Source organism: Argopecten irradians, chromosome 2 (genome assembly GCF_041381155.1).
Source record: "Argopecten irradians isolate NY chromosome 2, Ai_NY, whole genome shotgun sequence".
NCBI lineage: Eukaryota > Metazoa > Mollusca > Bivalvia > Pectinida > Pectinidae > Argopecten > Argopecten irradians.
The window spans coordinates 26,071,040-26,087,676 of NC_091135.1; the positions used below are offsets into that span (position 1 = coordinate 26,071,040).

The following is a 16,637-nucleotide window of genomic DNA, read 5'->3' on the forward strand; positions in this document are numbered from 1 at the left end:
AAAGCGTCTCAGTGACAAGAGTTTCTAATAAATGAATGAAACGCCGGAACTTCGATGCGGAGATATTGATATACGTCAAATATGGAAATTATACACACGATATTATTACTTACCGAATGAATTAAACAGTATAAGAAATAACAGATTTTAAGAGCACCGATACAAAAACTTACAGTACCGATTTGAGGATTTCCCCCGTTTATTAAAGGCCCACTACCTTTAAATTTTTAAAATGGGAATGTAAAAAAGATCGATAATTTTCTAGAGTCACAAAAATTATTAACTTTCCGTTAATACTACATTTATCATCACCTTCTGAACGATTTGATTTAAATAAATAAAATGTTTATTTTCATAACGCGGGTCGTATTATGTTTCCCGCCGTCGTCCTAAATACCGGGCGGTAGTTGACTATCACTGCGCCAGACAGCAAAACAGCGAATTGGCTCTCCACTGTTTTCATATATTACGCAGGAAATCTTGCATATGTTTGGTGTCGTAACCTTATTTTAGGTCATCGGTTCGCATTTTTCTGATGTTATTAATGTTTTTTAAGAAACTTTTATATTTTGCTCCGGAAAGGTAATGGGCCTTTAATTGATACACTGCAACGCATTTGAATAATTTATTTTCTTAACAACCATTTCGTCTGAAACGATTCCTAGTATACTCTGCTATATAAATATAAGGAGACACATGCCGATGTCGACTTTTTCCTCGATCTTGTTTTACATTCCCATTTTAAAAATTAAAAGCCGTTTCGGAAAGGTATAGTGGGCCTTTAAAATTAACGTGGAAAAATTGAAGTATAACGGTAGGGCTACTAGTTATAATTCTATAGATTTTATATAGTCATCTGCAAGCGTCTGTGGTCCTATATTTTCAGTTTCCCATGCTCAGGTTTTCGTCAGTTTCGCGCAGGATCAAGGAGATACCTTTGAAAATATTAAAAAAAAATATTATCTTATAATGTTGCTATCCAATCTGTTTCGAGCTGTGATCTACTGCTGTTTTAAAAAAGCATACTGGTAAATTCTTTTTAAAAAATCCAACTAATTAGCCTTTTCTGTATTGTCACAATACACATTTCTTACCGATTCTTTTAAACTGATTGTCTTCCAATCTTTAGACTGGTTTTAGACCGTAGCACTATAGTGTTAGGAAGAATGTATACATGTACAGCACAGTACTCTTCTGTATTTCTGGTTATAGTTTCTGTTGGGTTAATATTGGGTTTATTTAGAAGGCTAATTTGGATGTACCGTATATAAAATATTAGGACGGCGCGCCTTCGTGCCTTGTCAATTACCGTCACAAAAAAAACCAAAAAAAAAACCCATGATAGATCTAGTCAGCATATGACAATTTTGAACTAAGAACCTAAAGTCTAGTTAGAGAGTATCGCGGGTGGGTGACTTTTGGCGTTATAATTGTACCTGCAATCGTAAAAGTCGACGAATTTTAGGATATTTTCTTATCTTCCTAATAACTTACTTTCTCCTTCTTTCAGCCAGTCGAGTATTCGCTCCTATGTGGTACATTAAAAAGGCTCTAGGTTCTGTCCCGTGGGCAAGACGCACAATAATTTATTAAAAAGTGGTTGTTTCTGCTCCTGCTTCAAGTTGGGCATTTATAATAAGGGAGTGGGACGACTGGTTTGCTGTTGTCTGTACATTATGTGAATGTATGCTGTCTGATATCTCTGGCGGAAATGCTTTAGCGAGATACCCGGTGGACAAAAAATGAGCTTAAAGGGCCACTATCTTTCCGAAACGGCTTTTAATTTTTAAAATAGGAATGTAAAACGAGATCAATAATTTTGTAGAGTCGCAGAAGTTATTAACTATACGTTTACTAGCACACTTATCATCACCTTCAGAACTGTTCAATTAGAATAAATAAAATGTTAATTTTCATAACGCGGGTCGTTTTATGTTTCCCGCCGTCATCCTAAATGCCGCGCGGTAGTTGACTATCACTGCGCCAGACGGCAAAACAGCGAAATGAATCTCCACTTTTATCGTACATTAGACAGGAAATTTTGCATATGTTTGGTGTTGTAACCTCATCTTAAGCCATCGATATATATTTTCTTTTGTCATTAATGTTTTTAAGAAACCTTTAAATTTTGATACGGAAAGGTAGTGGGCCTTTAAGTTTTCACTAATGCAAAGCAACAACACGAACTTATATCTGTACTGTCTTCAAAATATATTTTGTATCCTTTAGTGTAAGAACTGATAATGATGATCTTTTATAGTAAATTTCACCTGTATGAATAAGTAGATATGGAACTTGCAACTAATATACATTGAATTGTGCAATAAACACTCAACATGCGGTGTTAGGGTGTGTGTAATTCTTTATTCAATGGGTAATAGATCCTGTGAAGATTTTCGTGAAACAAATAAATTTTCGTAAGTAGTACTTAGACATGCAATGTGATATGAGACATAGGGACTTGATGCAAATTCCCAGCACATACATGACACTTTGTATATACATATATGTATCTTGAAACAGGTTGTTTAGACACAAAGAAAATATTTCTTGTAAAGTCCCTGTGGTCATACAATTGTACATATTTTGTCTTTGCATAAAAATCCTACCATTCACATTTGAGCACCTATTGTTGTTAAACAAGAACAAAAACAACAAACGAACAAAAATGAAATTCTCAAGTTATAACACCAAAGTTAGGAAATCTACCTGAGAATATCAAACTTATATGGAATGTTTGAAATATTTTTAGTATTGGAACACTGTATCAGGTAGTTAATATGATGGCAGTTAAATATTTTACTGGCAAAGTCAAATATTGCTATTGATGTGTAAGTTAAAGAATAATTGCATTGGGTTATTTAATTTGAATGTTTCACAAAACTGCACTATTCTGTATCTCAAACATTACCCTGCTTTTTCCCCCTTCATAAATATATATTATGAAAATTTGATAAAATCCATAGCTTTATCTAACAAAACACAATTCTAGGAAATTATTTCATTAAAATAATACAGTGCGTGTTCACCACATATACAAATCATTTTACAATCTATGTTGATTGAATCAATGTCCATGGGGTTGTTCTATGGCAGAATGTTGTTATATTTTAACATGAACTCCAATAATGTGACAACTATATGTAGTAAAATCTGTAGCCATTAATATACATAATATACAATGTACATATAATGTCTTTGAAATACTTCAACTTGTTATGTACTAGTATTCCATTTGATTATAAGTTAATACAAACGTGTTTTTAATGCTGCTAATTAAAGCCTTATTTATAGCACTTTCACCTTGGTATGAATATATACCAATATCCTTCAATCTTGACTGCTCATTACATCTCACACATTAAATGAAATGTGTATACATTCGTTATAGTAAAATTGAAATAATTCCATACAACAGGTTAATATAAACAAGCACTTGATGACAACCTCCTCTTGTGTTACATATCATGTTTCAAAACATGAAAGAGCATGAATATATACCTATCAAAATTTTGAGATTCAACTAGGTTTATTATCATTTCTATTAAATCGTCTATACTTCATGAATTGCAAATTCCATGCCGGTGAGCAGATACCACTGATCACAGTATCTTACATATCGACTTCCATAACTTCCTTTTCTGATGTTTTACTGCACATTCTCAAGGAAACAGAGATTCAATGAAATTGATTTGTTTATCTATTCTAGGCAGGGTAATTCATACTTAATTCTATATCAGATGATTTCTACATAGTACAAACCAATGACTAGATATTTCACATTAGGACATTGCTATTCTGAATATATAGATCATAACTTTGGTATAATTATTCTCCTTTAAATTACATCATAATACATACAGATGTAGATACCATTGAATAATTTTTTTAATGAAACTATGACATTACTAGTAATTGTTTATTGACTTTACAATTGAATGCATCAATTAATACTTGAGAGGAAGAAAAAAACCAAAATACTTCTTTAAAAACATATCAAAATAAATATCTGATATGAGAGCTATCAATAAACTCAACAGAACAGATCATTCTGTATCAAAAGGTATCAAATTCTACTTACTACATGTTATTGTATTACTATAAATTAAGTTTAGTAATAACTATGTACAACACTCCCATGCACCAATTACCTCCCTTTGCTCACACTTGAACCCTAATGTCAAATGATTCTGAATATAAACAGCTATAATCTAGAGGATATGTCAAAACAGGCCTTGAAAGTGTTTGTCTTGGTTCAGTTAAAAGCAAAGTAAAAATGCTGTTGAACCTGACTGATAGAGAGATTTTGGAACACCATAAATTTCAATATACATGTGGAAAAAACCCTTATTTACACAACATGAGAGACAGAGTTAACTAAACTGTGAACTTTTGAGGATAAAAATGACTTATGTTTTATATGGGTTGGCAGTACATGTACTGAACACAAAGATGTATACTTAGAATCCAAGAAATAACGGGAGCAAATGATATCATGTAAAATATGGTTTTAAATCTACCGGTATATGCAACAGTCTATCTATTGCTTGTTCAAAATTACAAATTTTTAATGAATTTCTCAATCTTATAAATCTCCTAATTTCAGGAAAATATCTGGCAAAAAGACCTTTAATATTTTGGCAGTGTGGACATGTACAATTAAAACAAGTAAAACTATAAGCTACTTTGAACACTTTGTAGCATAACTAACGACAAATTAACAATAACCTTCAGATAGTGTGGTAGACAAAGCAAGTGTCACCATTAAACAAGAAAGGTGATCTGTATGTTCCCATTTTTATAATTAATAAGAATGCAATGCCAATGACATACCAGAGTAGTAATGTCTTTTAGACAAAAGGTAATGACTTTATATCCAATACTTTTTAAGAATTTTTCTTTGGCATTGCATTGTGACCTTATGAAGTCACTATCTTATAAAATGTTGACGAGTACTTCAGTGTGTGTACACTTCTTGTATTAAAACATAAATCATATATAAAGATTTTTTCAGCACCATATATAAAAACTTTGTGGTCAGACCAAATTTTAGCCACATACATCTCAATTCCTCTATTCTCTTAAAAACATTTAAAAGTTTCAAATCTAAAAACATCAGCTATTATAACTCGTCATGCTTTGGTCCGCTGAACTCGTCATGTGAGATAAAGCCGTCCTTATCAGCATCCTCATGTTCGAAGATGGATTTAATGATATCATTGTGTTCTTTAGTGTCTAATTCTTCCTCTGATCCGGCCTCTTTTGCCTGAGCTATCATAAACTCTGATACCTGTAACAGAAAACAGTGATTATGTATCAGAAGGGTATCGATCATTACCTCTGATATCCCTTATTCAACGGTATACGAAAACATCAATCTGCGATATCTTTTCTGTCTTTACATAATACAGAGTTAGCTCCCTTGCGGGTAGGCATCGATTGTTAAGATATTATATTGTGAGCACAATTCACATCGATTTTTCTGAAAAATATGACGTTTCACTCATAAACATATGGCGTAACAATCGTTATCTACCTGCAAGGGCAGATAACTCTGTTCAATGCAAATACAGTATAGTGTACTATATTAAATTGTGTTGTTCTCTTAACACTTTTAAACAAAATTGCTTACAAGGTAATTTTGATTCTGAAGTTTGTTTACTTATTATCTCCTGATGACACATTTGGATTCTTCTAATTCAGGTAGATATATTGGAACAATTCATTATGAATTTAAAAGGTCATTGAGCGAATTAAACCCCTACAATTAACTAACTCATTGAACCTACCAAAACCAGGACAATTGGGCCAAAGATACATGTACCAAAATTATCACTATATATTTTGGCTAGTTGTTTTGTCTTAGTACACCTCCTGTAATATTAGTGTATAATTATAACTACAATTTGGATATAATCAATCCAGTAAATTTACCTCATCCTGAGAGAGAGCGTTGTCACCATCTGTATCAATCTGTTTAAAAATGTTCTGTGGAGCAGGTCCATCCTCAATCTTTTCTAGTTCCACATCAAATACAAGAGTAGCCTTTGCTGGAATTTTGTCTCCTGGAAAACCACAACGCAGAATGTTGAAATATACTAGACTTTTCTCATGAAAATTGATTTCTCATGAAAATTGAGTTATGATAATTTGCAAATTGGTTTACTGGTACTACTTACAACAATAATCATCAATCTGATTAAAATACAGATCCTTATAATGACTACATTCAATAGAGGATCTGATAACATCCCATCAGGGGTCATGTTCGGATGACCTTTTACCATGTGTTCTTCAGATCAAATTCATTTTCTAAACATTGTTATGTCAATTGATAACACCATTTTGTCCCAGTATACGTATATATTTAACTTTGTTGTGCTCTTTGGGCGAGATAACTATACAGGAAAATAATTTGAACAGCTTTTTCAAACCCCAGTTAAGATTCTGGAAGCAGCAATTTGATTGGCCATTTCCAAAGGTCACCAGAACGTGGCCCCTAATGGGATGTTGTTAGATCCTCTTATCAACATAGTGATAATATGGATCTGTATTTTAATCAGATTGCAATAATCATATGTACAACATTGGGGCCACATTGACCGAGTGCTTATTTGAGTAAGATGTCCTGACAACACAATTAAGCCCTCTACACATCTGGATTGCCATTGCCATTTCTCATCCCATGTGGGGCATGTGCAGTTAGTTACCAATGCAGGTACTGACCGCTGGTTTGTGGCTTTTCTCCGGATATTCCAGCTTTCTTCCACCACTTAAACCTGGCATGTCCTTAAATGACCCTGCATATGGATTTTAATAGGATGTTTAACTATTTTTCTTTCATCTAGATTCGAATTTAGAATCAAAGCGCTAATTAAACAACAGGAAATTTATTTCCTAAATAATATATAAATATCACTTTTCATAAGGATAGATTCAAAACTGTGTTTTCAAATCTAAATGAAACTTATAAATGGTGCCTATTTTGAGAATATCTCACCTGCCCCCTGGTCTCCATAGCCAAGATGAGGAGGGATGGTCAATCTTCTTTTCTCTCCTACACACATGTCCATTAAGCCTTCTTCCCATCCCTTAATCACCTGGCCAATCCCCATCTGGAACTGGAAGGGCTGTCCATGGTCATGGCTACAAACAGAATATTAGAGGTCTAATTTATATGCATTATATTTAATAAATCCAAGGAAAGTATTACATAACAATTAACTTTATTTTGATATATATACGTACATGTACAAAAGTAATATGATTCTTGCATTGAACCTATAAGTAACATGAGATATATGTACCTCATGTCCTATCGTACCTTTTCCCAATTTTACACAATATTTTCAAAACAAATGTATTGTGAATATATATGTTTTAAAGGTCTACAATGTAGGAATTCGAACTTTCATGTAGATATATACCTAAATGACTTTTTTTTTCATTTTTAATTTATACTGTATATGATGCACGTACAGTACATGGCCACGTGTACGAGTACATTAAATAGGCCTAAGCAACTAATTTATATTACAATTAAATCGAACATACTACAATATGTACATGTATGTTCAAACCATGTTACAGATGTTACATTTGGACAACGTGCACATTAGTCCAGCATGGGACTTTGTTTCTGATTAAAAAAACAACATATGTTTCATTTTTTACCTCACCTTGAATCAAATTTCGTGCCGTCTGTTAAGTAGCCGGTGTAGTGCATGGACAATAAATCATTCGTCTTCGTTAGTCTGTCACATTTTTCGGGTGTCGCTACCCTTTCTACTTTCAGTTCGGTAACATCTTCAACCCCGGATGGCGGACCCGGTTCAGTATCTGCAAATACAGCGCATATGCACAGAAATAGCACTACAGATATGGCAGCCATTTTGAGAGGAGACTTGGCTTGAATACGTCAACAGAACAATAGTTCGTTAAGCACACTGTAATGATAAGTATAGGTAAGTTTGAGACGTGGCAGAACTCGGTGATGTCCTCGTAAACACCGTCGGAAATGACCCGAAACAATTGACCTCGAACCTAATAATTCATTCTGATTGGACAATTATAAATAGAAGCAATCCACGTGTACATGGAAATGACAATACAGATGATTGATGAACATTACTTAAAAAGCGACATATTTTATAGTATCTAAGTCCTTGTTTATATTAAATAAATATGACACGCAAATTGTGATTGTATTTGAACAATGGAATTACGTTAACATATATGGCTGTTTGTTTTATGTGTGTGTTATTTGCCTTGAAAATTCTATTTTGTCTTAAATGGTTTGGATTACGTCTTTGTCCCATATGGTATTACAGATATTTGGTTTATCTAAATCCCTGACATTAGTAATGAGGCCTAAAGAGGCCGTATTACATGAAGTTTGTCTAGCTGTTAATATGTCTTTTCAGGCTCATAGTGCAATAGTACGCACAGAAACCAGGAACACCATTGTACAAAAAAAAAAAGAATAAAAAAAGCTTTAACAGCGGACTACCAGAGACATAGATAATTTATTATTTAAATCTCTGATTGTACATATCGTAATTATGCAGGTCATATGTTTCTGAATCTATAAATTCAGTGTGGATACATGTATATGGCAGTTAAAGCCACTTTGACACCCCCCACTCACCCCCCCCCCCAAAAAAAAAGGGAAAAAAAGAGAGAAAAACAGACCCCAACATGACTGACATGATTTCAGGCAATATCAATATACATTGAACATTGTTTGATGAGGTCACAGCAGGTGTCTACAACGTTAACCGTTTTATATGGTAACACACGTTCAAATATCGATGTTGAATAAAGAGATCCGGTTATACATGTAGTCCACTAAACCTGCCTATATCATAAGATTTTTTGCTGAATAAATATATATATATATATATATATATATATAATTATATATATATTAGGGTTATTGGGGGAAAAAAACTAATGATATAAACAGCCAGGTTTAGCCACAGGGATGGTGCAGTTTATATGGACCCACCTACGTAAGTGTACTAGCCCGAGATACTCTGGCCCTAAAACCAGACTTAGACATTATGACAGATATATATATATATGTTATCTGTCATAATGTCTAAGTCTGGTTTGGGGCCAGAGCGCAGTAGTACTTGAAAATCTGGAATTAGCCGACACCGTTTGGTATCGGGCCAGGTCATCTCCGATTCAGACTGCTTACATAGTATTACCACGTACCATGGTCTTTTCATCATGTGAATAATTAATCTACCCATAGCATTCCATTTTATTACGCATGCACGTTATATTATGTAAATACAGTATTTTCTTTTCTGCAACTTCAAATTCCCCTCTTCCTCTTCGCCATTTTCTCATAGTATGTAAATCGCCTCTAATCTCGACGAATTGCTAAATTTTGGTAGATAAATTATTTATTTGTTGAAAAAAACACAAGATAAGACAAGTGGCACTTCTCCGTGGTCAGTCTGAACAGGAGATGACCTGGCCCGATACCAAACGATGTCGGCTAATTTCAGATTTTCAAGTACTACTGCGCTCTGGCCCTAAACCAGACATCTATCTGTCATAATGTCTAAGTCTGGTTTTAGGGCCAGAGTATCTCGGGCTAGTGCCCTACATGTGTAGCTCTAGATCAAAAATCGGTAAAATTCACACTCTACATAGCTCTATACGTATATAGTACTATGTTGAATATGATTTTAACTGATTTTTTATCTAGATCTCTAAACATACACAATGTCAAGGACGTATATATCCTTGTATCCTACTTATAAATCCTTGACAATGTAGATCTATATATATATATATGTTTCTGATTGATACGCCAGCCAACCAGGATTAGTGTTTGCACTAAACGATCTCATTCTAACAATAATTAATGCTAATACCAAACAATCACCTATTTTTGTGTGTTATCGACATATTCCTCTACAAACAATAAACTGACTTTGCGACTAGCGTGCACGTGTTAATATTTTGGCGCCAACAAAACAAGGGAGAGCACTCAAGAACTCCGGATATTTTTTCCGGTCTCCGTTTCTAATTTTCACAAAGCAAGATGGCGTCGTTTGTGAAGTCTGCACGAGGTGATAATAATTTTGTTGTTTAATTTTCGCTTATTGAGATATAAATTACTCGCAAATATAAGTATAACGTGATGTATCGGGACAGTCATATACAATGATCCAGCTAGACGTTTCTAATTGGTATAAATATACGCAATATTAGTAAAATAAAATGCAAAAATAACTACAATGTCATTTGGTCAACTCGTCAACCTGTCAACTGTCTGTGTCAAGTCACATGAGTTTGACGTTCTGTCAATATATAAAGTATAACGTGACTCTACCCAATTTGGAACGCTACCCAAAATGAAACACTTTTGAAATATGTGATACAGAATTTTCAGTTTACAATCTAAACTAACAATAACAGTCCTGAACAAAAATTAAGGTGCTGACTAATAACTGTGACAATTTTAATATGTCATTTTCTTTCCAGTTGCTTATTATCTGTATTTAAAAATGAAAATAATGAAATTTTGAAAAACTCCGGGAAACGACGTCGTGCGACAACCCTAAAAACACCATATATTTTAAAATAAGAAAAATAAATGCTGAATGGAATATTTTTGAAAGACATGTGACTTGAATAAACTAAAAAATGTTTGAACTTTCTTTTAATGAATTCAAACATTTTTTATCATGCCTGGGCATTTATTAATCAAACTTTATTTAGGAGGTGTTCCATTTTGGGTACTCAAACCTGCTGAAACACAGGGCTGGACCTACTCCCATAACATGAGAGTCGACTGGTCAGCCGTTTTTTTTATGGGACGTTATTTTGCTGACTGTCGACTCTCATTTCCGAAGGCCTATTTCTTTGATGCAGCTTCCGACGTAATGTTCCAAAAGTGTCTCGTCGTGCTATACCTCTAAAATTGTTGGAGTAGGCTGGACCGACCATGCTTCCAAGCTCTGTATTTATAAATATATGCACTGCTGACAAGTAAACAAATCATGAAATTAATAATAAAAGCATCTATTTGTGGAATATTAAGAAAAAAATCTGGATTCAACCACAAGTAAGAAAATTTTTACAATTATCTTCAAAAAGTGTTCCAATTTGGGTAGCGTCACGTTAGTATACATATATAAAAAAATACCCCTGTATAGTATATAGGGGTATTTATATATATATATATATATATATATATATACTATATATTATTGACAAAACGTCAAACTCCTTTGGTCAAGTTCATGATTTGTGCTTGAATCAGGATTATCCGACGGTTTCAGATTGGCTATATAGCTACATTTTATAGCAAGGTTGTGAGATAATTTGAACTTATTTGTGCCAGAACATAAATTTGTCTTTGACGTGTAAAATTAGTAGGATACTGATACTGTGCTCGTTACAATGTATGCTCACTGGACCATTCCCCGTACTCCAATAATTATAATGTTAGAGATAAAGCACGACGACACATTTTTTATCATTACGTTGTGTCGATATTGCTCATTAGAAGTTTCTCAATATCAACGTCGAATTGGTTTATAGAGACATTGGAGCTTATTGGGTCAAATACGATACATTTATGTATAATATATTTATTATCAGTGACAAGTAAATGTAATATACTTATCTATTCTGGTCTGGTTGTAACGGCACTATTGCCTCATATTTATAGTATTGTCAATGGATGGAATAGAGCCCATCCCATCACCAGAAATACTATGAGGCAAAAATGCCCTCACAACCAGTCTAGGCCATAATGAGCTTAGTATATCACCCTCAGATGAGACCCTTTTTTATGCAAACGTAACATGACAGTAGCATGTCAAGGTACACCTCACAGTGAGCTGTCTTCTTAGAAAAGCAACATCTGTTTCCGTCCTCACATACAGCAGCCTGTCAACCATCTTTACATCTTGGTCGCAATCGAAGCGCAACATCATAATAATGTCATTATAATTGTGGCATCTGATCACAAAAAAAAATTAGTGGTGCCCGCTTCCTTGGGCACTATTCAATAGTGGGTACACTATTTGCAATAGTCTATTGCAAATAGTGTACCCATGTGTGGTATATATATGTCATAATGTGTATAGCAATCAGATCCAGTATGTTGTTGCATGTCGCACATATTTCACTTACATTGTATTTGCTAATTAATAATTAACATAATGTTTACACACGAATGCATATATCTTCTTTCTCTTGTGTATTTTATAGCCTGTTTAAGACCAGCCTCCTGTACATGGTCACAGCAAGTGAGACTGAAACACAAATTTAACAGCAAAAAGCCATGGTTGAATGTACGCTCCCATAAACACCGGATATTCCAGGTAGTCACACAACCTTTGTATGTACCAGAGAATTTCCCAGTCAAAGTATGTCCTCGTTTGGATAGGAAAAGTCAGGAGGTATGTATTCTAAAAGATTAATAGCTGATTAACATGTTGTTATTATATGCAATTAAGAATAATAAATAGCTAGTAGGTTAAATGTTAATAATTTGATAATAAATTGGTCAAATGTAAAGAAACATTTACAAGCCGGTAAATTGGTAGTTATATAAGGATATAATATATATCTTTCCTTTTATGTCAATCTGAATGTTGTGTGTCCACTTTGCAATAGTTTGATTGGCTATAACTGTTGATGTTACTGATAAAATGAAGATCTTGAGTCTGTTAGCTATATCATTCCATATAACTGCATTATTATCCCCCGCCCAACAAAGTTGGCGGGGGATATACAAATGGGTTCCGTCCGTCCGTCCCTCCGAATGGTTTCCGGAGCATAACTCTAAAACCAGTAGAGATATTTCCACGAAACTTCATACACACATTTTGTCTTATGGTCTAGTAGTGCCTTTTGCAATTTTTAGGTTTTCATTTTTTGCATTTTTTCCGTAACCATGGAAACATTGCTGAAAATATCATATTTTTGTAGCAGGTTCGTTTCCGGAGCATAACTCTAAAACCAGAAGAGATATTTCCACGAAACTTCATAGACACATTGGTCTTATGGTCTAGTAGTGCCTTTTGCTATTTTAAGGTTTTCACTTTTTGTACTTTTTTCTGTAACCATGGAAACATTGCTGAAAATGGCAGATTTTTGTGTAAGAATCGTTTCCGGAGCACAACTCTAAAACCAGCAGAGATATTTCCATGAAACTTCATAGACACATTGTTCTTATGGTCTAGTAGTGCCTTTTGCTATTTTTAGGTTTTCACTTTTTGTGCTTTTTTCTGTAACCATAGAAACATTGCTGAAAATATCATATTTTTGTAGCAGGTTCATTTCCGGAGCATAACTCTAAAACCAGCAGAGATATTTCCACGAAACTTCATAGACACATTCTTTTTATGGTCTAGTAGTACCTTTTGCTATTTTTAGGTTTTCATTTTTTGCACTTTTTTCTGTTACCATGGAAACATTGCTGAAAATATCATGGTAAATGGTAAATGTTACTTTGCAAAACTCCACCCATCATTGTGTATATAGTCTAATATAAATGTCAAGGCTGTATACCTGATTCAACAATTGCAGCTCCGCTCTACTTGAATTATACTCCATCTTTCTTTAGCTCAACTTCCTTTTTCCTGTTGTTTTTCATACACATAAGTCTCCACAATCAGAGACTTCAGCTTTGATATCTCCATTGACGGGGGATCTGAATGACTATGTCCTTGTTCTTTTAATTGCTGGCTGAATTTTATGCCAGACGTAATATATTGGTTCTGATTTTGGAATGATATCAAGGAATTATTCCATTTTTTCATAAAACAGGGTTTAATAATGACATCATTATTTTGTGAGTGAAATTCACGTTTATACACATTTATATATTATCATATTAATTTACAGATGTTCAAATTGTTTCAGTAAAGCCTGACAGCAACCTTTCTATCATCTGGTATATGTTATTTTACAGAATAAAAGCTTAGAGATGGGAGATGCTGAGAAGTTTATTTATCGTGGATGCGAGCGAATGTTCCAAGAAAACAGGATGATTGTGGTCTGTCAGAATCTCCCCTGCCATAGTGTAGATGTAGCCAAGGCAAAAGGGCTGCTCAACAAGTCCAATTTAAAAATGAAAGTGTACAGTAATAAATTTGCAAGGTAGGTGAATACTGAAGTTGGAATACTACCTAGGTATATAAACTTACCAAGCCAAAGCAGTCTATGAGGGTATTATGGATACCCAAAATTTGACCATTATGACGTCATTAATGTTAACATGGTAATGTCTAATGATCACCAAAATGGCTGTTCCAACTTGTAGATTATATCATTGTTGATATACAGTCATTTCACAATGCGCTATGAAGATTGTCTGCAAAGCTCTAGCATCTACATAGAAGACCATAGATTCCATAGGAAGACAGTTTAATGCTTGAATAATTAATAACTAATAATTAAGCTGGACTCAATATATGGAAGGCTGTATATATATATATTCATAGTAAGTTATTATGTATTTGTTCTTGATTTGAGTAAAAAAAAAATGGTTCATATGATTATAATAAAACAATGACAGTGTCAGTCAGATGCCGCCTATCAATTTATGCAGGATTTTTTTGGCAAATCGCGAACATGAATTTATTTTTGTTTAAGTAAATTCCACAGGGAAATCATGAGTCGAGAACTTGTCTATTGAGTAAAAGTTTGTAAGTGATGTATATGTGAGGTTTCTGGTTCAAGTTTTCAGTTTTACTTTACAGGATGGCTGTGACGGGTACAGAATTGGAAAGTATGAAGCCATGGTTCGAAGGAAGAAATTCTTACATTGTGTCGGAGGAGCCAAATGTAGCAGCTGTTGTTCACGATCTTAAAAAAATTCCATTCTTAATAATGCTGGGTATGTTTTCTCTGAAAAAACAAACATGTAGACGAACACATTGTGTTAGTGTTATTTGGACTGAAGAAGGCCCTATAGTGGCTGAATACATATTCAATAGAAATGATTTTGATTTTAAATTGAATTTATTCCGGCCTTATATTTCAGATTATGAATATACTAGCTTTATACTGTTTTTACCTCATTATATTTTCTCTAACATTCAGTTTGTCTTGTATACAATACATTTGTTTAATAGTATGAAACCGCAAGACCTGAGGGAAAAATATTCCCATGTACATATTACACAATAGTTGAAAAAATAATGATATCTGCAGTCTTGTTCATGTAATTACTGTCTCAATTTAAGATGTTGGTAGATACCTGATCAAATTATTATAATTATTAGTACATTTATATCATTTATTTTTATTTGATATTGCCTAATCAGGTTTTAACTACCTTATAATTGGATTTCAGGAGGATTTGTAGATGGAAAATTGTTTACTAAAGAAGGCCTATTGAAAATATCTAAATTACCACCCATAGAAGAATTGAGAGGAGAGCTCTGTAGTATACTAAACATGGCCGCTGGAGGTAGAACATCAAGCCTCCTTCAATCACACCAACAAACTTTAGCTGTTAATCTAGACCAGCTGGTCAAACAGGGGACACCTGACCAGTCCACACAGGGAAATGACCAATCAGAACAACTTGTGGATGAATGACCCAATGTTAAGTTTTAGGAATCATTGTGGGTTAATGTGCTATCAAGAGGATTGTGGGTAGAGCTGATGAAAGATGGATAAACATTTTGTCGCCTAAGAATTATGGGTAACCTACTGTTGTTGCCATCAATTAATTGTGGGACAAAATGTTGTCACTGATGGATTGATGGTGTTAACAAATGTATCTATCAGATTCTGGGTCGCACCTAGTGACTGTTATGTTGTTTGTATGTGAGGATAACATTTTCAGAAAAGTGCAGATGATTACCTTTAATATTCAAATAGTCACAGGAACGTTATCTGTCCTATAGTCTTTAATGTCATTGACTCATTAGACACAAGGGCAGATAACTACACTAGGAAAAACTTCATATGGAGGATTGAGAGCAAACTGAAGAATGGTTGCAGGTTAAAATTAAAAAACATTTATGTTGCAGTGTATGTATGTATACATGTTAGTCACAAAGTCTGGTAATTGTGTGTCACCAATATTGTTTGTAAACATGTACCTAAAATGCATATGTTTATATGCATTTACGTTGCACACTCAGAAGTGTATTTTATATTCACAAATCAAAAACATTTCTGTGAGTATTTAATATTGGGAATTCAAGTATTATTGTCACATCCACAATCATTTAGCAATTAATGTACGAATGTGATCAGAAATGTCTGGCAATGTGCTATACAACATGTTTCTTGTAAAAGTTCTTGTCAGAACTCAGAAATAAGTTTTTGTTAAATTATATCAATTGATGATAAATAAAATGTGATGTCTTTAAATGAATCTTTATCTTTAATTGATATGAAAAATACTCTCAGCATTTGGGAAAATCCTGTTTCAAAATATTAAACAAAAAAAATACATTGTATATATTTTCTCTTTAAAGATGCTCCACTGCCGACAGAGCATAAATGATATTCATCATTTAAACAATAATTTGTGTTTAATCGAGTGGACATATGTCTAATTAACACAAAAAATAATGTAAAATAATTTATTTTGCCTTTGGTGTATGCGCAATAAGTACTTCATTCCATATAAGATATAATGC

At 33.6% G+C, this 16,637-nt stretch overlaps 2 protein-coding genes across 2 annotated transcripts; one reads left to right on the forward strand and one right to left on the reverse strand.

Annotated features, from left to right (window-relative positions):
* Positions 1-2,344: 2,344 nt before the first annotated feature.
* Positions 2,345-8,029, reverse strand: LOC138314948 (FK506-binding protein 2-like). Its single transcript, XM_069255604.1, has 4 exons — positions 7,680-8,029; positions 7,001-7,146; positions 5,935-6,065; positions 2,345-5,290 (listed from the first exon to the last, which is right to left on the reverse strand). The coding sequence occupies exons 1-4, from the start codon at positions 7,889-7,891 to the stop codon at positions 5,123-5,125; spliced, it is 657 nt and encodes a 218-aa protein (XP_069111705.1). The 5' UTR covers positions 7,892-8,029; the 3' UTR covers positions 2,345-5,122.
* A 1,977-nt stretch (positions 8,030-10,006) lies between these two features.
* On the forward strand, positions 10,007-16,365 carry LOC138314949 (large ribosomal subunit protein uL10m-like). Its single transcript, XM_069255605.1, has 5 exons — positions 10,007-10,088; positions 12,241-12,431; positions 13,949-14,136; positions 14,739-14,875; positions 15,335-16,365. The coding sequence occupies exons 1-5, from the start codon at positions 10,061-10,063 to the stop codon at positions 15,580-15,582; spliced, it is 792 nt and encodes a 263-aa protein (XP_069111706.1). The 5' UTR covers positions 10,007-10,060; the 3' UTR covers positions 15,583-16,365.
* The last annotated feature ends 272 nt before the right edge of the window (positions 16,366-16,637 follow it).